Here is a 25021-nt window from a genome sequence, read left to right as displayed (position 1 = left end):
AAACATGGCGTTGCTTTAACTTTCTTTTCTATTTTAATAGTTTGTGTAAATTCATGTAGGAAGAATCTGCTGAGCTGCTAAATGCACCAGGTACATCCTCGTATTCCAGCAGAATCAGGGAGAATGCTGATGAATGACAGCAACACAGCTGGAGTGGGACAAGGAAGCAAAGGAATCAAGACCAAGAATCTGTTTGGTTTTTTCTTCCCATTTATAATAAAACCTGAGCATGTAACTTTTCTGTGATTACTGATTAACGTATTTTGTGTCCCACAGAGATAAGAGGAATTTGAACATATACTTAAAGCAGGTGGCTAAAATTGGCCAGTTTCACATTTTTATAAGATTCCTGACATCTGGTGACACTGGAGTTATCATCCAGCAATGTATTGTGTACACAGATATGTAACCAAACTTGGATTAAGAACATAAGAACAGCCACATTGGGTCAAACTAAACCTCCATCTACCCCAGTGTCCTGTCTTCCGACAGAGGCCAATGCCAGATGCCCCAAAGGGAGTAAACAGAACAGGTAATCAAAGTGGTACCTCTCCTGTCATCTATTACTACCCTCTGATCAACAGAGGCTACAGACACCGTTCGTACCCATCCTGGCTAATTGCCATTGATGGACTTGACCTCCATGAATTTATCTAATTCTTTCTGAACCCTGATAAAGTCCTGCTCTTCACAATATCCTCTAGCCAGGAGTTCCACAGACCCACTGTGTGCTTCATGAAGTAAAAACTTCCTTTTGTTAGTTTTAAACCTGCTACCCATTAATTTCATTTGGTGATCAGATTTTGGTGGAACAGACCCACATCTTGTATCAATCGATGTTGCACTGCTGATGGGCCATTTCCTACCCAAACCCTGCCAGGCAGTTCCCTACATTTGAAAGAAAGCCCTCTGCACCCAACGGTGAGAGGTGGCTGATTTGGCTAGTTGCTTTCCTGGACAGAGTCCTCCTCTTGTCCCCATAAGTTAAGGAAAAGAGGTGGCTTATCAGAGCATAATAGCAACAACATAACCCTTCAGATGCAGGAATCATCCCCCCAACAGCTATATTTAAGTCTGTGTCCTGGATCTGTGCTAGCACTGAAACCCCTTGGTTTCCACCTATTGTGCCTCACAACTCAGCTTATTCCAGGAGATGACATGGTAGCTGGGGCAAACTTTGTATTTCCCTGTGATACCATGATCTTGCAATAATTAAAGCAGTAATTAAATCTGAGGCCAGCCACACTTGGCAATGCTGAATCAATTGAGAGATCATATTGCTGATGAAACAGCTAGGTTGTTTCTAATACAATATATCTGAAATCCTGGAGGGCAATTTGTAACATAGAAATTGGGTCTGAGATGCCTTCTTTGCCTATGTGGGAGCTGGCAGCCTAATGGGCTTCCTTTGGTAGATGGAGATTTAATTGCTCCTAGGAATTTACTAGTTACCAGATGTATTATGGGAGATCTTGAAGGCCATCATGATCAGGCCTCCATTGTGTTAAATGTCAACCAAATATATAGTAAGGGGCAATCCTTGCTCAAAAGAGACGACCATCTAAAAGACAGGATGAAATCCTATCTCCATGGAGATTATCATAACTTCCCTTGACTTCAGTTTGCATAGGATTTCACCCAAAGATATTAAGGGCCTAAGATATTCAAGGATGCTATGGTGATTTTTGGCAGGTTTTGAGCAGTGGGTGACTGGTACCAACAAGATACCTTTTGTAGAGGACAATGCTGGTAATTGACAACCTATTGCTGACTTTGTAAAGTAGCACTCAGCAGTGACCAGAGGTGAACCCAGAGCTGATCCAGCAAAGCACTTTGCATATGGCTAACTTTAAGTAACTCCTCCATTAGCTTGGAACTAGTCATGTGCTTAAAGGTAGGTGCAGACATAAGAGCTTCAGTGGACTGGGGGCTGTCTGAGGGACTGATTGCAAGATTCAGTCAATCACAAAACTGCCCCCCCAGTTGTTCATGTATGTTCAGTTCATAAATTTGTTAGAGCATTTGGCTTCCTACCTTATCCCTGAGTCCGCAAACAGATTTCTACTCTGTTCTAGGCTACCTTTGGGTCAGGGAGGCCTGGACTAAGTTATTGTTTCCAATTCATTCCTTTGTCAAAGTTCTAACATGACAAAAACGTACAAAATCCATGTCAACTGATGGCAGGTGTTTCCCTCTCCAGTGACACACGGACTCCTGGAGGGAAATGGCTCATTGGTCATCTCAAGCCATGAGCTTGAAGGTACATTTTCTCTTGGGTGGGGCTGGATCATATCTGCTGTCTGAGACGCTGGGATCCCAAAGAAATAAAAGCCCAAACCACAGCAAGAGCTATTATCAAAACATGACAATGGGAAATTCAAGTGTCAGAGCCGCCCACGTGTCTGAGATGCTGGTAAAACAAGTATTTTATTTGATTATTATCTTATTGCCATATTAGCTAGGAATCCCAGTCATGGGTGAGTACCCCATTATGTTAGGTGCTGTGGAAATATATGGTCAGTGTTCCAAAACAGCTGACCATCTAAGTGAGGCTTCATGCCCCGAATTTAAGCATTGTAATTACTTCCGAAGTATCAATACCAAGACAGGAGTTCTGTCTGCCTGATTAAATCAGGCTGAAAGCTCAGTGCTCAACCTTATTCATGAGTTCTCCCCTTTCCTGGCATCTCCGGTAAATTAATCTGTTATAAGGCAGCACCAGGATCATAGTCAGGGAGATTTGTTTTCGGGCTGCTCATTTGGATGGTCTTGAGGCTCAGGCATGGGATTGGAACTCAGGAGAGCTGGTCTCAGTTTCTGATTCTGCCCAAACCCCTATATTAAACTGAGCAAGTCATGAGATCTCACCATACCTCTGGTCTCCATCTGTAACTAGCATAAGAACAGTTCCAGTGGAAAGCCACATTTTTCTTTTTCTCCAATTGCTGGAGATTCAATCAGCCCAGCCAACTGGAATCTCCTAAGAGAAATGTTGGTGTTTTTCTAATGTGGCTCTGGATTTTTCATTAACCATTTAGATTTTAGGAAGGCTTTTGATACAGTTGTGCATGATCTTCCCATTACCAAATGAGGGAAAGAACCTAGATGAGATACTCTCAGGTAGATGCAAAATAGGTTAGATAACCATTCCCAGGGAGTGGTTATCAATGTTTCACCATCATGCTAGAAGGGCATAATGAACGGGGTTCTGAAGGGTTCAGTTCTGGGTTTGGATTTGTTCGACATTTTCACTAGTGATTAGATAATAGCTCTGCAAGTACAATAAAACGTGCAGATAATACCAAGCTGGAAGGAGTTGCAAGTACCTTGAAAGATAGGATAATAAATCAAAATGATCTGGCCAACTGGAGAAATGGTCTGAGGTAAACAGAATGAAATTCAATAAGGACAAATGCAAAGTATTCCACTTAGGAAGGAGCAATGAGTTTCACACATACAAAATGGGAAAAGACTGTCTATGAAGGAATAATGAAGAAAGGGATCTAGGAGTCATCATGGACCCCAAGCTAAATACAAGTCAACAATGTGACACTGTTGCAAAATAAGCAAACATCATTTGAGATGTATTGTATAGGTTTACCATATAAAAAAAAAGAGAGGACACCTCCAATAGGGAGTGTATCTGTATCTTTATCAGTATCTAACAACTCATATTGTCTTAATGTCTCATAGATAGGGTAACTAACTGTACCATATTTGGTGGGGTAGTCCCATTTTTGTGATGCCAAAGATGTGTCCCAACTTACATTTTCAAAGGGATGAATTGTCCTATATTTAGGCCCTTGGGAGCTGGGGCTGAGGGCAGGAGCGCTCGCGGCTGCCACTTTCCTGGGGCTCTGTGCCAGGAGTGCCCATGGCCGCCAATCTCCTGGGGCTCTGGGCCAGGACAGACCATGGGCTGCTGCTCTCCCGGGACTCTGGGCCGGAAGCACCGGCTCCCCAGGGCTTGGTGCAGCCAGGAGGAGCCACTCTTCCCACCCACCATATCTTCCTGTCCTGTATTTGAGATATGGTTGCCCTACTCACAGTACATCTAGTATATTAATACAATGTGAGTTGGTAGATACGGATACAGATACATTCCCTCTTAGGGGTATCCTCTTTTTTGAAAACCTAGGGCTGTACTAACAGGAGTGTTCTAAGGATGAAACGAGAAGTTATTCTTCAGCTCTACCCTGCACTGATTAGGCCTCAACTGGAGTAGCGTTTCCAGTTCTGGGTCCCACATTTCAGGAAAGATGTGGACAAATTGGAGAAAATCCAGAGAAGAGCAAGAAACATGATTAAAGTTTTGAATATGACCTATGAAAGAAGATTGAAGGAACTGTGTTTGTTTAGTTTAGAAGAGAGAAGACTAAGAGAGGACATGATAACCATTTGCAAGTACCTGAAAGGTTGTTACAAAGAGGAGGGAGAAAAATTATTCTCTTTAGCCTCTGAGGATAGGATAAGCAGCACTAGGCTTAAATTGCTGCACGGGAGGTTTAGGTTAGACATTAGGAAAAACTTCCTAACTGTCAGGGTAGTTAAGCGTTGGAATAAGTTGCCCAGAGAGGTTATAGAATCTTCATCATGGAGATATTTAAGAGCAGGTTAGACAAACGTCTGTCAGGGATATTCTAAACGGTGCTTGTTCCTGCTGTGAGGGCAGGGGACTGGGCTTCCTGACCTCCTGAGGTGTCTTCCAGTGCTGTGATTCTGTGAATAATTGTTACTCCAAATGTAATGATGGGCAGGTGACAAGCTACACCGCCAACCACCACAATGCATTTCAGTACTTTTACTTCCTGCTCCAGCTGGAATTGGAAAGCAAAGAGTGTCATGCAAATAGGAAAATCAATCAGTAAATAACCTTATAACAAACAAAGAAACAAACCTCCTAGTCAAACCATCCCAGCTATTCCTACCACTTCCTCAGGGGATCCAGCTTTTAAAGCGTCACCATAAGCTGTGCTGTGATGACCTTGAGGGATCACTGCAGATGGACAAGAAGGAAAAGAGGTCATTGGTTCTGGTTCAGTTATGAATGGAACTGGAACTGACAGATCTAACACTGAGTTGTTCAGTTCCAATGTCACTCTGAAGCAGCATGCCAAATGAAACAGTGGCTGAGGGAGCTAGGATCCAGTCATAATGCCCGACCACACGCTAAGCTAATATAATGAGCACTGTCTTGTGTCAGCACTGTAAAAGGAACTAAACACCCATGTCCCCAGAGACTAACAATCCAGCCATACCACTCTGGTGTCACACTGCCTATTATGTTACTAGTAATAAGTCGATAACTGCACGTTTCTAATTAATAGATTTAGTATGTCATCACCATGGAGGATGATGAGACAGCTAAGAGGAGCATGAAAAAGTATAGTAGGTGGTCTCCGTTATGAATGAAATCCAGAGTGGCTGAACAATATGGGATGTGAAGGACAGAAGCATTCCCTGGGCCTGATAGTAAAATATGCTGGGCCCTCAAGCTGCCTCCAGACTAATACAGTTCTCGGCACAGGAGTGGCTGAATTCCTCACAGTCATTCTAAAGGATCTTCACAGCAAACCCCTCTGAGGCAGGTGGCACTTAGGCTGCATTTTGTTTGCTTCAGGCATTGTCTTTTTGGACAGGGGGCTGAGGCCTGGTGTGACAGCAGAGAGGTGTGGCTGGACTTCTAGTCTCTAGGGACATGGGTGTTTAGTTCCTTTTACAGTGTTGACACAAGACAGTGCTCATCACATTAGCATAGCATGTGATCAGGCATTATGACTGTAGGTGACAATGCAGTAAAATAACTTGAAAGAGGGAAATGTTACTAGCTCTGATTTTACAGATGGGGAACTGAGGCAGAGAGAAATTAAGCAACATGCCCGGGTCCCAGAGGGCAGAACCAGGAGCTGAATGCATATTTTCTGAGGTCCAGGTCAGTTGCAACATTCTGTTATAGGTTCCTCCCTATGCCCCTCAGCTTCTTCAAAGACACCTTATTAACTTTTAAGTCAACCCTTTTAATGCTACTTGGACATGCCATGCTTGTAGTTTTCTGCCTGTGAATTTTAAAGAGGGCCTGGGGTAAATAAATAATGCAATATGCATATCACATCTAAAATTTGTTCCCAAAGAATAACTTACTCAGCTCCGTGGTGATGGGGATCCTTTTATAACTTGGCTCTGGCTTATTCTCCGGTGTTCTCACTCTGCCAACTGCCTCTGCAGAAACTGTCAACAACAACATGGAGAAAGAAGAGGGAGGTAAAGGCAGGAAGACAACGGTTCAGAGACTGATGTGCAAAAAGGCACATACCTGAGCCTAAAAGAAATGTCATTTTCATGTGAAAATCCCAAAGCATTTCCTATAAATAGAAAGTTTCTTGCCTCCGTTAGCTTTTCTGTGGCACACTTTGTTCATTCAGAGTTTCAAAGGATTAAAAAAAAAAAAAGCTCTCTGGGGAGCTGCTTATTGACATCATAACTAAAATATAATTACCCTCTGTGGAGCAATGGGATTGGTAATTGTGTTGTTAGCCACAAAGACCCTAGCAAGCCAATTTGCACTCCAAGGGTTTTTTTCCTTGAAGGAAGCTGTAAATAAATGGATAGGACATGTGCTGCAAAAGTGAAGGAGAAGGCAAAAAGGCCTGTGTTTTGGAACTCAAGGACTAGTCAGTAGTTTGAGAGAGACCTGGTAAGCCCTCCTGGAAACGACTGGTCCTTATTCTCCTCTGACTTTACACTACCTGGGAGCCTTGGAGGAGTTAATTCTGACTTACACCAGTGGAAGTGAGCGGAAAATCAGGCCCATTTTATTTAATTAAAGACAGTTTTCAGATATTGTGTAGACTGGCTGCTTTTCCCATCCCATTGCCTCCCTTACTTATGTGCTCTCAATCAACATTTAAGTGCTCATATTAGTGCCCTTCACTGTAATACCTGAGGCCAGGGCTAAACTAGGCATGTAAGTTGTTTGTAAATATACAATTCTACCTATGGCAATTGCGTAGCTAAAATCAACTTATCTGCAGTTAACTTATCTGGCTGTACTCACAGAGGGAGGTCAATGCGACAAACTCTCTTATCAACCTCCCTTACTCATTGTGATACTGAGTTGACTGCCGACCCTAGGTAGTTTGACTTTGCACATCTCAACCAAGCGCACAAAATCAAACCCCAGAATATTGACCCTCACTGGGTCGATCTTATCTTCCACATGGTATAGATATAACCTGAGTATGTGGCTGACTATTGGACAACTCATTGAGTAAGGCATTGTTCAAAGTAAAGAAGGCAGAATCCCACCTATACTAAGGACTCTGATGAAAAGCAGGTTCCTGTCTCAATCAGAGACAGTATATTAGACATGTCTCTCTTACAGATCCTGAAAAACTGGGATAAGAGAAGTATTACCTGGGTCTGGAAGTAAAATGCATTGAACTGTCTCTCAGACTAGACACAGATATGATGCTAGATGGGCCACTGGTCTAATCTATTATGACAATTCCCAAATTCAGGTGACAGAACTGCCAAAAAACATTTGAAATGTGGGGCACAGAAGCACTCAATGCTGCACAGGCAGCACCTCCTGGGCATGCTCTGGCATTTCTGAACATCTGCTGGTGACATCAGCTAAATGCCTGAAAATAAATTATTTCCTTTATTCCACCTTTCCATTTACTGTAGCAGCTGATTTGAATGTATGTCAGATCATTGCCTGGATACATTTTCCTTATGTCAATATTTTTGCTACCAACCAGTACACAGCACTGTACCTGAAATCTTACAAACTGGCAGGGTGCTATTACAAAAGATGACTTAATTGCAGATTACTATCGTACATTTGAATTTCAATAGCATATTAAGTTGTCAGACTTAATTACTGTTATATATTTAGATTATTCCACAGATTATTTAGTTCACTACCTAGGTTTGCCAACCTGTTCTCTTTGTGACATGACAGAGTGATAATTACAGCATTACTGGAAAAGCTAAAATTTTCCATGGGAAAGAGTAGAAGTCTTTGGCGTTTAAGCTGACCCCATTTGGTCATTCTTCTGTGTGTAAACACTATTTACATCCATGGGGGTCTGGTTCACTCTTTCCAGTTGTATGCCCATTAGAACAGGTGTGGGAGAGATGTAATGGGCTTGGATGTAGCTCTATGAAATGTGTATGATGAAATCCAAAAATCCCAAGAAACACAACTGAGTCAAGCTTAGTTACAATCTACAGACTCAAATCATATTGCTGCAGTGTTCACTTAACTTCTCAGGGAACCTAGGACTTCTGTACCAAATCAGGACACACTTTGGCAAGGTTGGGAAGGTGAAATAATTTGATTTTATTTGTAGCTGCAAAGTTCAGGATGGTGGACAATCAGGGTCAGGAAGGTGACTTGATTTTAAGCTAGGTAATTGAATGCTCCACCCACAACTGATAAAAATTGCACAGAAAAGCCCAGCTTTCAAAGGTCTTTTTTAAAAACCAGGTCAGCTGTTTCATAATGTACACAAGTAGGCATTTTAAATCTGTCCCTTCTGTATTTGCTAGCTCTGCTGCTTTTGTTAAAGATCTTCATAAGCTATACTCCCTCCTATTTCCCAGACCAATAGTTATTGTCAGCCAATGCTTTTCTGTTTAGTCCCCAAGATCAACCTAGAGGATACCAGGGACAGGTCTTGCTCACTCATTGGTTCTCTGGACCCACATCCCCCCAAAAAGGGATGTGCTGCAATCCCACACTTTTTTATTGGTTCTCCTGTACTAGCTTCAGTTTTGGTTCCCTATTAATTTTCTGCTGGGTCTCCTCCCTGATCCCAATTCTGTGAACAGTTTGGCTCTGTCTACACTGTGAGGTTTTCATCTTGCAACTTTAAAGTCATACCAGCATAAGCCCCAAGTGTAGATGTGCTGCACTGGTAGTGAAATGGAGCTTTTGCAATTCATCCCCAGAGAGGCACTGTGGTGAGTTACAACACCAAAAGCCCAAATGTGCTTCTCTTGGGAATATAACTGCCTTATTCTTTCCACCTTAAAATTCCAAAATATAACTATAGGTCTATTCTGTACCCTGTGCAGCTCCCAACTCCACACATTAAAATTGCTGACTAAGCAAATGGATGACTATAAATACTCTTTTCTCCAAAGCCTCATAAAAGAAAAAAAGAAAGTGGGGGCTGCATTACAGATTTGTAGCACTGTTGTCCATGCCCTGATGCAAATTTCCCTAATCTAGGCCAAGTGTCTACTTAATTCTCAGAACAAAAGTGGTCCCAACAAAGTCTGTTTACATTTTTATTCCTAAGAACATGAGAATGTTTGCATCTTCAGGGACCTTTTGAGGTACAGCATCTATATAAATGGTGTTTGCCAGCCTCACACCAGCTGAGCTGGGCAGTTAAATCATTCTCTGTCTCTGTGAGCTCTCACCTCTTTTGCTTCTGATTCTTTACTTGTCTTAATGCTAAAAAATAAACAAACTCAGCTCAGACCTCCCCTCCCAAAACAGACAAAGAAAGCAGAAACCCTCCCTTCCTTATTTATAGTAGGATCATCAGCTGACCTCAGCAGGCTCCTTAATTACTAGCTCTACTTAGCTGTTACATCTGGAGGTATTCCCCTCAATTAGTGCCACCTGAGCTAATCTCAGGAGCAGGGCTACCTGCTCAAATTTTATTGCAAGAGATTTTTAACCCCTGCAGCACCACACAGAGTGGTCCTTCTGGAAAAATGTTGCTGGAGAAAGGAAAGCTCAATTGTGATCAGGCTTTGGGGCCAGATTTTCAAAGGTATTTAGGTATCTCAGTATGCAAATAGACACCTAATAGGAATTTCAAAATTGGCTGAGCAGGTTAGCTCCCTAGGGTAGGAAGCATGAAGCTGAGCATCATAGCAGCTGACTTGTAAATACCTGGAAAAATCACAGGAACAACACTGTGATCCATAAAGCCAGGTTAGGCACATAGATTTCCTACTACATGACAACTTTTCGCTGTGTTTCCTCCCTTTAACCACTGGCACTGTTACTGACCACTCTTTTGGTTTGCAGAAATGAACAACTACAAAATAAGTAAGATGTAAAAGTTAATCTAGTCATTATAGGAGCAGGAAGAGATACACCTGGATTCTATTCCAATCTCTCCTCATAGTAGTTCATAATCTTCTGGCTAAGCATACAAGCTTTCTGTGACTCAACTTATCTATTTGCAAAAAGGGTATAAAATAATTTACTTCTCTCCAGAGGCTGAGTGTCTGTAGAATGATTCTGAGATCTTCATGTGAAAAGCTATAGAGGATTGTAAAATATGGCCTCAATCTTTTGTTGTTTCAGCAGGTACTCCCCTACATTTGCACCCAAAGTTGCAGGATCTGGGCCTATAGTTATAAATAATTACTGCAGCAAAGAAGAAACTAGGCTGGCTATTTTAACAACTAATCTAATGAACCTAGAAAGAGGAAAGAGCTAATTTGTACTCAGAAGGTGAATCACTAAACAGATTTAGTGGCTGGCTCAGGGAAAAGGAAATGCTAGTGTCTTACCCTTATTTTGTAAATGCATCTTTATTTATTGATGATAATGTCCTTTAAGTGAATAGTACTTTTCTTTCCCCAGAAGACAGTGTAAATCTGAGAAATGGCTTTAATGGAGTAGATCAGGATTTATTAAACTGGGATTGTAGTCACTGTAGGGATCCAGAAGTCACTAAAAAGTGAGTTAGGAGAGAGGCACCTTATAAATACCTGAGAGACAAACCTAGAATGGTAAGAAAGGGATTGTATTGGGGAATTCTGTCTTTTGTCAGAAGATGTTAAAGCTTTCACTGGTGACAGAATCTCTTTCATTCATGTAATTCTTTTAGAAATAACTCCAGCACAGTAGTGAGTAATAAAAACAAGAATAATTTGCATTTCCACATTGCCTCTTGGCCAAGGATCTCAAAGTATATCACAAACTTTATTTTGGTTTCACAATAATCCTATTACTGTTAGTATACAGGTGTAAAATGGGGCTGCAGAATGACTAAAAAGTGGCTTAAGGAAACAGAGCAAGTCAGTGGTAGGGATAAGAATAGACCTGATGCCAGGATTCTTATTCTAAGCACCAGACACCCCTCTTTTCTGAATCCAGAAGCCCTGGCTCACAATTCCTTGCTCTGTTCACTAGACTGCATCTGTCTATGAGTCAGAAAGAGAAGCCAGGAGCTTTGATTTTTAACCATCTCTAACCAGTGCACTAGACTCCGTCCCCGAAACAGAACATAGGACTCCTGGTTCTCTGATGTGCTAATAGTCTTTCTCCTTCTCCAGACAATCTGATTACATATACTCATGTCAGTGTCCTGCGTCTCCTACTTTGGGGTTGAGCATTAACTGAATTTTTCCACTAGCTGTGATGTAAATTTCTTTCCCCATCCCTTTTGGTCATTTTAAGGAGTGAGGAAATCAGAGGCATCTTATTCCACATGCTCTGCTTCCATGAAAAAAATCCTCTTGATATCTGTCCATCTCCCAACAGAATTGCTGGATGGCTAAAGGGTTTGAGGAAGGATGATCTCGTCTTTAAAGCCTTTACAGAGGGTCTGAGACCCAGGCCATCCAACAGGAGGAGTTAAAGAGGGCAATTACCCTGGGGCTCGTGTTTCAAAGGAGGCCAGAGGTCAGGCTCGCACAGCTGATGTAGCAGCGGTGGCGGCTGGAGCTCAGGGCCCCTTTGAAATTCTGAGGCAGCGCTTCTTCATACAGATCTGAGGGAGTGGGAGGAGCCCAGTATCACAGTCAGAGAGGTGATAAGGGCTGACAGCCCCAGGCCCCACCCCTTCTGCTCTAGGTCCCACCACCCCTACTAGCTTCCAAGGCCTGGGGTGGCTGTTGGCCCTGCAGCTGAGAGCTAGTCCTACCTTGTTCTTTTCATGATGTGTGACCACAGGCATAAGTCCAGGTCCACAAAGGTATTTAGGTCACAATGCCTGCTTACCCATGAGAACCTGGCCAACTTGCCTAACTATACAGCGATCACACCACAGGCCTGGGAACTTACTGGGGTTAATTAAAGTTTGTAATTCTGAAACTTTCTGACAGACAAAGCTCTAGAAATATTTCCAAGATAAGTGGATAAAAATGAACTTGAGGAAACTGCCAAGATGGGAAACAAAGGGCTGTTTTTCTACTTTTTACTATTATATTTATTGCAGGAAAAGCTTTTGGATTCTGCTTATCACAAGTTTTGGTGACAAAGGAAAAAATGTTGAAGAGAAGAGATCCAGTGACTGATAGAAAGAATGTCTTATTATTCCTCTAGATTCAACTATCTAGCTGTCTATCACAATACATATGTATAACAATGTATGTGTAACCTCAAGGCACTGACAAAGGAGATTAAAGTCTCTGCTCTACAACCTTAGCTCATGTAGCTTATGCACAGGGCTTCAACCTCTCTGGCTGCAGGTTCAGTTCCTCCCTCTGACAACCTAGGCCTTACATAAGTACAGTACCTGTGAGGTTGCCCCCATATTCTTTATGGAAATATGTTTGTGAGTATGGCATCATCTGGATATGCTTTATGCATGTAGCATATCCTTGAAAACCTTGTAATTCACTGAGTGTGCATATTCTATTAGTATGTTTGCATGATTTCTGCAAATATTCGGAATATTGACTATAGGTTAATTATCAATGTATTCATGTTTGGAAAAGCCAATTTCCAGCTCATAATGAACAACCGTGAAGAAGATAAATATATGTGTATACACACTCACAATATCTATATCTATGTGATCAATATATAAATCTATAACTATACAGCTGTACAGATCAATTCTTAAGCTATTGATCTATTTCAGCTACATGTACCTCTTATTCAAACATCCCTTATCTGTCATCTTTTCTTCTTTTCTAATCATATATTCATATTGTTTTTTTTCAATTTATTATTTAAAAAAAGTGTCTCTGACTTACTCTAATCTTCTCTTTGGCGCAGCTATTGTTTTAAAAGCCTTGGTATGAATAATAAGGTATGGAGAAACACTTAGGAGAACCATATATTTCTCAGCCTGTTTTCACTTAATTAATACTTCTCCTTTCCCAGGGGGAGGACAAATCTTGGCTGCTTTGCCAAATGAAGGGAGGAAGAGAGATGCAATAAATATTCTGTTGGACTGGAGTCATTTTGCTTCCATGGCACTTCTAGGCTATGATCACTATTTAGCTGAAAACAGCAGCATTCACCCTCCTGCCTCCATGGGGAAGATACAAAGTTCTTACCTGCGTTGAAGGTTAGGGAGTGGGCATCTAGCACTGCCCATTAGCTCCAGTGAAAACTGGAGCAACTTAAGCTTCAGAATAAAGCATGGATATACCCCACATTCCTTGTCCATAGAAGGTGATAACCTAAAGTATTGCTCTCAGTTTGCAAGAGTCAATGACGTATTTACCTTTGGGAGGGATAGGCCAATGATCAGAGCAGTGTTAAATGAGGGGGCAATGTCCAGAGGTCTAAAGGGGTGGCAGAGAGAGAGGGACAGGACACAGATGATTCCTCATAACATTTTTTCAGTTTGACTTGGTCATACTGTGCTATAGCACTGTGGGTGGCTCTCTAGGCACTTGGGAGAATAGGTCCCAGAGACCCACTAATTTTCCTTCCCATTAAACACCTGCTTGTCAAGCTGAAAAGCTTCCCTCCACACTCCCTGACTCACCTCATTACTTAAGCTTTCTCTGTTTTTATTTTTTTTTCAGTTATTTTATGCTGGGGCCTCCTAGAAACTGAGGGCTGGACTATGGAACACCTATGCACAATATTGTCTCTAATGTTTTGCATCCATGTGCCAAATTGTTCCATCCAGGTGTGGAATACATTTTATGTGTGCCAAGCCACATGTGAATGTGCACCACCCATAGAAACAAAACCTAGTTGTGAGCCTTCTGGTAATCAGCTGGCTGGCATTGGAATTTCTCTTGAATGGTCAAACAAGTGCAGATCTTACAGGGAACATTGGTGAGGACCCTCCTTGTCTGTCTCACATGGTGTTGACATGCAAGCCTATTGTCAGTGCTGCCCAGAGTATGCTGTGCTGTGCCACATCACCACCCAGCCCTCAGTGCTGCCTGGAGAACACTGCACTGCGACCCCCCACCTTTACCCTCCGAGCTTCTCAGAGGATACTGTGCAGGACTCTGGCCACTGCCACTGCTGCAGGAGTGGTGGCAGAGATCGAGAGACCCAGGCTCTTTTGAATCACTGGGCCCTGGGTCAACTGCCCCTTTTGGCCATACTTGTTGGCTGGCCTGCTAGCGGGACCTAGAGAAACCTCAAAAATTTCCGACCAAAGTGCATGTGTGTTGCATCACTGATGGTGTTAGCACAAAGTCTTGCCAGTGTCCCCTGTAAACTGAGCATTTGGGTGGCCACCCAGCTGATTAGCAAAGCACCCACAGCCACCTACGCCAGGCAGCCACACATGCCTTCATGCACTTAACAGAATTTATTCTGCTCATGGATGAAAAAAAATTAGAAGAAATGCTGGTCCTGACCACTCTGCATGAAAGATATGTTCCAATTTGTCCTCTGCCAAGGATTGTTCAGAACTAAGCTCAAGTATTCCTCTTCTAATGCTGCTACTTGAGAGAGAAAACAGTATTTTTGTTTCCCTTACTTCATTACTTCAAGATGCTCTTTGACATAACTGACAAATATTTTGGAGCATAAGCTTTCGTGGGCAAAGACACACTTCATCAGATGCATGACTCATTATACTCCAAAATATCTGTTAGTCTACAAGGTGCCACAGGATTTCTTGTTGTTTTTCAAGATACAGACAAACACAGCTACCTCTCTGATACTTGATGTAAATGAGAAATTCTTACCTCCAGAAGTTGAGCTTCCCTTCAGCTGCATGGACAGGATGTTAAGAGTGGCTAAAATGCTTTCAGCGTCCACCAGAGTTGGATTGGTGGAAGCCCTCAGGTTTGAGGACAGGATGGTGCACATGGTGCAATATCTTATGTTCACTGCCCTCAGGTCTCCAGTGGAGAGGGCACTGCCCTGGTGAAAAAGGACAGCTAGTTGCAGTATGAGAACCAGAGAAGGGTGAACATTAAAGGGTTGTAGGTTTAGTTCCCATAAGTAAATAAATTTCAGAAACTACCCCAACATTCCTCTGACCAGAGAAGTTCCAAAACTGAATAGAAAATGCAACAGCTTGGAGACTCCCTTTTGAAATTTTGGATACTTTACTACTTCTTGTGGGGAACAGGCTCCCAGTGCTTCTGCAGGAAGTGAGAGAGTGCATCCATGAAAGAAAACAAACAAAGAGTGAACATTTGTCAAGAAAGTTTTGGGTTTTGGTTCAAGTTTGGGGCAGAGGCTCAGCTGCCGGATCTGAACAGATTTTTCCATTGCCTGATGAGAATGCAGAATTGCCTAATGAAAATATAGCAGAAGACAAAAGATGCAAATTCCCAACATAATGGAAAATAATCAAATTTGGAGTGTTCTGCATGGTTACTAAAAATATATTGAACTTTACAACTGTCTTAACATGATGGGGATGTGTGTATATGAGAGAGAGAGAGAAAGTGAGAGACAGAACAGAGAAATTCTTACCGGGAACAATAGCAGCTTTGGGAAATTCTGGATAAATTTCCACTCTCTTTTCATGTATTCCAGAGACCCGACAAAGACAATGTCTTTCAGCTCTTGATAAGTGAAATTACTGGCTCGTAAAGGCATCACAAAATTCCGGAGTCCAATTAGTATTGAGTTAGCATCTCCAAAGACACAGACCACAATATGATCATGCAGAGCTGAAGTAGTTTGCTCCTGGTTCTTCTGAAAGTAGAACAGACCCCAAACTGGTAGTTTTTTACATTTTTCTTCACTGTTAGGCAAATGTATTACTTTCGTGCTGGATAATACCCCTGAAATAGAATCAGACTTTGGTATAAAAGGAAACAATTTGTCTCGCACCCCTTGGGTTCAAACTCACTCACCCAGTAGCAGGAATACTGTGTGTCACAAAAATAGCTTACAAAGGTGAGGAGAGCCACATGTTCACATCCCAACAAGATCTCCTGAACCCTACAGCCTCATAAGACAGTAAAACAAATATCAGACATCATTGTGGTTAGGAGCCTTTTAACCAAGCCTTTAGTGGTCCTATTAGCTGTCCACAGACATTACAGATTTAAGGATTGGAAGTTCACCTTGGAGTTGTGGACAAAGTCTCCACACCCCATCCACACACATGCACATGTTGTGCAGTGTTCACTTCTCAGTACATATGAACAGAAAATATGAGGAAAATACTATGAAACTTGCAACTTCCCTTCAGACAACACCAGCTGATTGCTGCAAACAGTGGAATTTTACCTGAACATCAGAGAAGAGCCTATTCCTCTGCTGAGTTCTGGATGTTAAAGGGACATTGCTCACCCTTTCTGGGCTGGTTGCTCCTGTTTGTTCCATATCATAGATGAGCAGCCATGGTGGGATTAGAATGCCAGTCATAGTGCTCCAGAAGCACAGAGCTGTATCGCTCAGAGCAACCTGTTAGCAATACAGAGTCTGCAACACACTGCAACGGTTCTTAGCCTCACCCATAGAGAGCAAAGTTAAGCACAGTTTTAATCCCTCTTCACTCCCATCCTACACAGTCTCCTCAGCTTTACACTATCTCTGCTCCTCTCATCTGTGTCCCTCTTGTACTCCTTCCCTTTGGGGTCCCTGCTCCCTTCTTTGCTATCTATTTATCTGATCTCCTCAGAACCAAACCTGGTCCCAAAAAACTCACATAAAGTGTAGCACTAACATGAGACCTGTTGCCATCACATTGTTCTCTCTGCTTGTGTTTTAGCCCATAGTCTCCACCCTAGATCTGTTGCCTTGGGTTTGTGAACCACCAAGCACGACCCCCATTCCTGCTTGGTCCTTAGACATTACTGCAGTAAAATAATTAATAACAACTTATTTGGTCAATTTGTTATTTGCATATTTATTTTGTTATGTATTTATTGTTAATTTCAGGGTTGGGGCCCAATTGCCCAAGGCAAAGTACAGGAAGAAATAGCTAGTCATTGTCCCCAGGAGCATGCCATCCCATTTAAATCACAGAAATCAGAGGAGAGGCACAGCAAACATTAAGGAATTTGTGTCTCTATTTTTGACCAGATACATATTCTGGTTTTGCATTTCTGGTCATGTGATGTCATGTTTCCTTGTGACACAATAGGCCATTGTTCGTATTATCCTCCCTGCATGCTGAAGTGTCACGTAATGAGATGTGACTGAGGAACATTTACGCAGTTGGTACCTGGTGTGTGTCCAAATTAACCAGTTGAAAGATGCCAATGTGTGTCAGGGTTACCATATTCGAACTTTCAAAAAAGAGGACATCCCTAAGAGGGAGTGTATCTGTATCAGTAGCTGTCAATTCACATTGTTTTAATATGTTATATATACTAGTATATATATAATATGCAATATATATTAGCATATATAACACATTGATACAATATGAGTTGGCAGCTACCGATACAGATACACTCCCTCTCAGAGGTGTCCTCTTTTTTGAAAGTTCAAATACGGTAACCCTAACGTATGCATCTGTGGTGCGTGGCCACTTCAGCTAATGAGGTGTCAAATTAGCAAGTCCTCATAATGCTCTTGCTCCAACTGCTTTTTTTTCCAGAGAAACAAAAGCATTATGGCAGAAGAACTTTCCTGATGAAAGACTACACATATAACTAAGTTAAATGATCGTCTCTAATGGATTGGAGTAGTTTATTTTGAATAATGAAGACTTCGGATGTATGTAATGTGACATGCCTTTAAGTCCAATGATTAGTTTGTTGAACAGAGCTAAGCAATTAAAAACACAACCTATTATAAAACATATTTTATAGGAACAATTGGAAAAAAAATCCTATTACTTCTGGCATCTGCTGAAGGAAATATACAGTTGCTAGATCAACTAGCCGTATAATAAATGAACAATGGGAAATGCCATGTCATTTTGGAGAAACTTAAATCTACAAGCTTGAGGTATAATTCCCATCTTGAAAAATCATTCCCATGCTAGCTCTGATAGTGCTCTAGTGCATTCAAAAGAGTACAGTATTAGTCATGGGATGGGCTTGTCATGCACCCTCACCCCATACATATCCATCTGAGATGCTAGATATGTTCTGGACTTGGCCAGCACTTCAGGCCATTTGCACTGTGGCTAAGCTCTATTTTTGAGTAGCTTCATCAGCCCGAGCAGTGATATGATTTCTGGAGCTGGGTATCCCCAGCCCCAAGTGTAAATATCCACTCCAGCTTTGCAAATGTGACTTAGGTGTTTTTGAAAATGTTATGATTGGGTTAGCTGTCCTGAGCCTCTAGGCCTTCTGGGCCTTTACCGCTTTCTGTTACAGAGGTTGATGGGTTTTCGGATGCCTTTACATGCTCAGAAAGAAGATGCTGCATTTCACACAGCATAAATTCCAACCTGCTGCAAACCTCCCAGCTGGCGGAACAGCTTGAACATTCTGTATTGCTGATGAAATCTTTGATCACCTTGCTGTGAGATTTTGGTTACCTCCTCCGTACAGAGTCCAGGCAGCTCAGAGCACTGCCTGCCATTGCTAAATGGAATGGTATTGTTCTTTTAAAAGACTAACTTTTCTAGTAAGTAAGTGAACTAAAAAGAGTTTAAAAATTCCCAGACTGCTAAAAATCAGAACACGGAAAGTTTTGAGATTTGCAATAAAGCTGTTTTAGAAACAAAATGTTTGAAAAACAGTTTCTCCTTTGCCTACCTGCCAGCACCCACTAGTGAGTCAGGTGCTCCCTGCCCCCATACCTGCTGCACAGGAAAGGCCTTGCTGGGAATCTATTAAGTACTATATTGGAGATTAATTAAAGAGATCCCCCCATGTGCACCCCATAGCCTTAGAAAGCTTGGGGTTTCGATTCCAAGCTGAGCCACAGACACTCCATTTGACCTTGGGCAAATTATGTAGCCTTTTTTAGCCCCAGATACCCATCTGTAAAATGGGGATAATTCTCCTATGTCTGTATTCTCAATTTACAGTATTGACTCTTTTGAAGAGGGAGGGTCTCCCTACTGTATACAGTGCATACCCATGATGGGGTCCTTGGCTTGGTTGGAGCCTCCAGATGAGACTGGAAGAGAAGAGTGAGGGGGGATTTCTTAGCCACCTTGAACTATATGAAGGGGGGGTCCAAAGAGAATGGAGCCAGGTTGTTCTCAGTGGTGACAGAGGACTGAACAAAGAGCAATGCATTTTAGATTGGAGGAGGTCTAGGTTGGATCTTAGGAAAAACTATTTCACTTGGAGAGTGGCGAAGCACTGGAATGGGTTACCTAAGGAGTTGATAGAATCTCCTGCCCTGGGGGTCTTTAAATTCCTGCTTGACAAAGCCCTGACTGGGATGATTTAGTTGGGGTTGGTCCTGTTTTTGACAAGGGGTTGGACTCAATGACCTCCTGAGGGTTCTTCCAACCCTATGATTCCATGACTGTCATGCTAACAATAATAACCAGCAGGAGCAGATGGAACCACCCTCAAGGATGGTGTAACTTAATCTAGACCCTTCTATCCCCTGGCTGCTTTAGGAGTATGTGTGTGTCTCTGAGGCGCAACTCCTCTCTCAGCTTCCTGCAGGGTCTTGCAGCATAGATCAGCATCTAATGGGCACAAGGTATCCCTACAGGATATGAAAGAACACAAGTAAAGTGAATGAGAGACCAGTGCAGGTGTGAATGTGTCCTCAATACAGCCCTGGGTTACTTAAAAAGGCTTTCCCCAGAAGCAATTATAACAATGACCTACAGCCTGGCTACTTACACCACACCTACCAAGATAGCCTGTTCCAATGGGACAGCCTCACACCAGTGGAACATTCCTGTTGAATCCAGCAAGCTACTGCTATAATTTTTTGTCATAGTAGCTGCAGTCCTAAAGAGACAGAACAATGGATCAGCTACATCGCAGCAATGGGGACAGTTTAGCCATATTAAAATGTACATATTGGCAAGAATCATCTCTGAGTCTCTCCCATAGCAGCAAAATAGATCAGTTATATGGAACTGTACTCTACATACAAGAGCATTGTCTTATACTTGCTAGCACATGGTTGCAGAGGTGGTGCAGCAATTGAGAGAACACAATAGGGGTTTATTTTGATTAGGTCCCTTTGTAATGTTGTGCAGAGCCACACAAATGTAGGGAAAACATATTCATCAATTCACCTGGATGGTTCTAGTGGCTGTTTCATACTTGCTTCCTCCTGAATACTCTGTCAAATTCATCAGCAAGGATGTTCATGGGAAAAGACCAGGGGAAAGTCCAGACCCCAAACACAATGAAATCAGAGGAATCTTTCCACTGACTCAATGAGTTTTGGATCAGGATCATGTTGCAGAGTATTGACAGAAAGTAAATTTCAAATAGGTAGTTGTGCTTTGAAGTGTTATGCTCACCTAATCAGGGTGACCATGTGACTTACATATGCAATCAACTTACATTCTGAGTGCCATATTGTTGCAATGTCACTGGCCTCAAACACTGTTTGGTGAACACTTTGAATGAGGTAACTATGATAAATTCACTCTCTGATCACAGCCAAATCTCAGATAGAAAAAAATTGGTGAAATGTGCAAGATAAATAATTCACCCAGAATAATTTTCTCCAGTTCTAGAGGTGGGATAAAATTAACTTTGAACAATTGTCAAGAAAATTTACCAATGCAGGTGTCCAATCTACTTGCTCACCATATGAGTGTAATGACAACAATAATGAGGGCATTAGTAAAACTCACCTAAGCCGTGTCTATACGTGCATACTACTTCGAAGTAGCGGCACTAACTTCGAAATAGCGCCCATCATGGCTACATGTGTTGGGCGCTATTTCGACGTTAACATCGACGTTAGGCGGCGAGACGTTGAAGCCGCTAACCCCATGAGGGGATGGGAATAGTGCCCTACTTCGAAGTTGAACGTCGAAGTACGGCACGTGTAGCCGATCCGCATCCCGCAACATCGAAATAGCGGGGTCCGCCATGGCGGCCATCAGCTGAGGGGTTGAGAGACGCTCTCTCTCCAGCCCCTGCAGGGCTCTATGGTCACCGTGTGCAGCAGCCCTTAGCCCAGGGCTTCTGGCTGCTGCTGCAGCAGCTGGGGATCCATGCTGCACGCACACGGTCTGCAACCAGTTGTCGGCTCTGTGGATCTTGTGTTGTTTAGTGCAACTGTGTCTGGGAGGGGCCCTTTAAGGGAGCGGCTGGCTGTTGAGTCCGCCCTGTGACCCTGTCTGCAGCTGTGCCTGGCACCCTTATTTCGATGTGTGCTACTTTGGCGTGTAGACGTTCCCTCGCAGCGCCTATTTTGATGTGGTGCTGCGCAACGTCGATGTTGAACGTCGACGTTGCCAGCCCTGGAGGACGTGTAGACGTTATTCATCGAAATAGCCTATTTCGATGTCTCCACATCGAAATAGGCTACTTCGAAGTAGGCTTCACGTGTACACGTAGCTCTAGGCTCAGATCTTCTGCTAGAGTAAACTGGCATAACTTCATTGCTTCCTTAGAATTACCTGAGCCTGCACTAGCTGAGGTCTAATCTTAGGTGTTTTAGGGATACTCTACTCTTCAAATGCAGCTGTGCCACTGTAGTGCTTCATTGAAGACACTACCTATGCCAATGGAAAACTACACCAGAAATTAGGTCAGCATGACTACTTCATTCAGACCGAGCAATGTAGTTAGAGTGACATACATTGCTAGTGTGGACCAAGCCTAAGTAATGTCTCATGCAGCGCACACAGAATTAGCAAGGTGAGGTTAACTGAATGTCAGGCTGTTGCAAAGAGCAGGAGGGAGGTGTGATGGGAAACGGTGACATTTCTTTAATATGTTAGCAGGGCGTTTCTTTGTTTCTTTCCACGGAAGACCTCATCAAAGAGTAGGCTGGACGTTCTAGCTGGTTGCTGTTCGTTCACCAGGCTTAGTCTCATAACAAAGCCCAGGGCTGTCCTCATTAGAATGGGTTGCCTTGTTCTTTTAAAATTAACATTTTTCCACGTTTTATAAATATTCACCCTTCACAAAACTTTTGTAAGCTATCAAAGCTGCAGAGGGTCTGTTAATGGCACTGAGTAAAGCTGTAATGACTGCCACTTGCCAAGTAGCCCTCAAGCCTTTGCTGCGACATGTTTGATTCACTAGAATGTATGATAGGTTTAATTTTAAATCAGAGAGCTGGCTCCATTGCAGAACTAGAGTGCTTGCCTAAGCCCAGGCCTGCCAACAGAGAGGAATAAGGGGGGGGAAAATGGAGAGGGAGCTGGCCTTTCAAAGGGGTCCAGAGCTTCCAGATGCTGCCAGGATCACAGCAGCAGTGGTGGCAGCTGGGAGCTCCAGCCCTTTTTGAAACACCATGGGAACATCACTCCACTTCTCCACCTAGCTTCTGAGGACTAGTGGGGGGGAAAGGCCAAGGGTGAAAGGGCCAGAGCCTAGGGCAGTTAGCACTTAGCACCACCTAGAGCACAGTACTGCACCATCCCGTGCCCACAGCCCAACAGAGCAGCAGAGCTGCACTGTGGTGGCACCTCAAAGGGGCCCAGAGCTCCGGCCCCCACCATTGCCCTGGGGCCTACGGTGGCTGTCTGCCTCATTGCGTAAGCATGCTCTCTGAGAGCTAGCACAGCAGAAGGCACATTGTGTTTGCTCCATGCCAGCAATGCTCAAGTCCATCTAGTCCAGCAGGGACCAGACCCAGATGTTTCACGGGCAGGTGCAAAAATCCTCACAGATATGGGACAATCCACTTTCCATGATGGTCTTACTTTAGAAAGTGGTTTGAACTCTGAACAGGAAAGGTTTTATATCGCTTCCAAATTTAATTAGCATTAACTATTAAAACTCTAGATATTATTGCTGTCCATTTAAAAAGTCTGCTCCTTTGAGTCTTGCTAAATTCTGGAGCTTAATGACATCCTGTAGGAAGTCACTGTCTAATTACAGGTTTCATGAAAAAAAGAATCCTTTCATCCATTTTGAATTTTGCACTTTCCAGTGTTATTTGCTTGCCCTTTGTTCTATTGTTCACAAGGCTGGAAGAAAGTTTAAACTTGTTCTCTAAATGGAACTGTCTATGATAATTGATATATCAGGGAAATAAATTAGCCTGTGTCCCATTAGATCTCTTTAGTCTATCTCTACAGTTTGATGCCAAATAGAGACTGGTATATGCATTAGTTATACTGCCCCTCCCCAGTATTCAAGACCTCCCAGCTGCCCAGATAATGAATGTCCCCACCAGGGATTAAAGGTATTTTGGCAAGTTGGAAACAGTCTTCTCACAAGCCTGTTTTACTCCACTCAGCTCTGCCAATCAATCAGAGCCCACATTGTCTATCAAGATACGAGTCATGTACAGCCTTCCTTAAAAAGGCTTGGCTATTTAATCAAGCCATAGAAAGACTTGTGGTTTCAGCACTAGAGAATCCTCACTGAGTGTCATCCGGATGTCAGCCATCACAGGTGCACCAGAGTTGAAAGGATACGTAGACAAGACAGTGATGGTGATGTTTGACTGATAGTCCAAATTGTAACAGAAACCCATCAGTCATGTCTTAGTGAACACTGGATCCATACTTCAGCTCTGAGGTATGCCAGAGGGCAACATAGATCCATAAGATTTCAAACTTCATATGTGAATTAGCATAAGTGATTAATGGTTGTTTATAGCATTTAAGATAGGAATGGAAGGCCTTTTATCGTATCTTCAGCTGCCAACGATGCCCTGCTGATAAGCTATCTTTAAATCCCTCGCAATGTCTCTGCAAAGCTCTGAAATATTTTTTGAATCACCAGCCTGCAGAATTCTGTCCTGGGATATTTAAGTCTCACAGAGGAGAATGAGCCTGAAGTGAGCCAGGGTGTCAAGACTTTTTGGTGTTTGCTGAGGTCTTTGCTTACTTGTATTCCCTTCAGTTTGGCAAGCTGAGAACCTTTGGGGATCCATGGGACACAATGCTGCCTTCTGTCTCCCAGCATTGTAAGATATAAGACTGACCATAAAGCATCCTACCATTAATGGTGGATGCCTGAACTCCTTAATTATGCCTCACAGTAAATCTCTGAGCTGCCATTGCCAAATATTTCAGAAACAAGAAATCTCTGCATATCTAAATGTAGCAGGTGACTTGATTCAACAGCTGCAACTTTGAAAGTCCACAGCCCACCAGCCTGGCATTGTCCTCTGCATGTTGAGGCCTTGTGAATGCATGAAGTGTAGGCTATTCAGTTCACATCCCATTTGGGAATCCTCTTTATTGTCCTTTTAATCACTCAGACATCACACTGTTAGTCTTATACTTCAGGGAGGAATGGGGTTTCACACACAAACGAAAAATTATTTTTGTCTGAACAGGTTGCTATAGTCTCCCTTTGATGGCCATGGTTGCCTTGTGAGAATACTGCTTGTTGAACATCACAAATTCATGTATATCACTTCAGTTAAGGATATTAAACTATCTTGCATGGAACTGTGAGAGTTAATTAATTGATATATGCAGAGGAGCTGTGGATAACTGCATTGTGTCATTACTTGTCATCTTCCAACAGTTAAGAAACACATCAGGCAACAAGTAAAACCAATCTTCAAAATAAGCATTTAAGAAAAAAGTATTTAAATTATATCCACTGAACTACACAGTTCCTTGACAACATACCTACAACCCCTTGTGAAGTGAGTGGAGTCACACAGGAATCACTGAAGTTGCATCAGAAAAAAAAAACTTATAGTACAGTAACCCTTAAAGGCCATAGGTGAGATCAGGTCATTAATATACCAGGTACTGTACTGCACTGCACAGAGTCTGGGACAGTCCTTGCCCCCAAAAGCTTTCAATATGAACAGACAAGAAAGAAAAAGGATGGAAAGTAATTTATTGTATGCAGTCATACAATTGGTTGATAGAAGGACTGGGATCAGAACCAAGATTTC

At 42.6% G+C, this 25021-nt stretch overlaps 1 protein-coding gene across 1 annotated transcript in view; it reads right to left on the bottom strand.

The window, feature by feature from the left end:
* Positions 1 to 25021, bottom strand: part of KCNU1 (potassium calcium-activated channel subfamily U member 1) — an 80386-nt gene that overhangs the window by 8221 nt on the left and 47144 nt on the right. The window contains exons 17-20 of the mRNA XM_074981909.1: positions 19866 to 19965; positions 15608 to 15832; positions 14869 to 15046; positions 6142 to 6219 (exon numbers count right to left, since the gene is read on the bottom strand). Of these exons, the coding sequence (XP_074838010.1) occupies positions 6142 to 6219; positions 14869 to 15046; positions 15608 to 15832; positions 19866 to 19965 (581 nt within the window). The remainder of the gene's footprint in view (positions 1 to 6141; positions 6220 to 14868; positions 15047 to 15607; positions 15833 to 19865; positions 19966 to 25021) is intronic.

Source organism: Carettochelys insculpta, chromosome 31, assembly GCF_033958435.1.
Source record: "Carettochelys insculpta isolate YL-2023 chromosome 31, ASM3395843v1, whole genome shotgun sequence".
In the NCBI taxonomy this organism is placed as follows: domain Eukaryota; kingdom Metazoa; phylum Chordata; order Testudines; family Carettochelyidae; genus Carettochelys; species Carettochelys insculpta.
The sequence above is the reverse complement of the archived record's forward strand: the minus strand, read 5'-3'. Positions and strand labels throughout refer to the sequence as shown.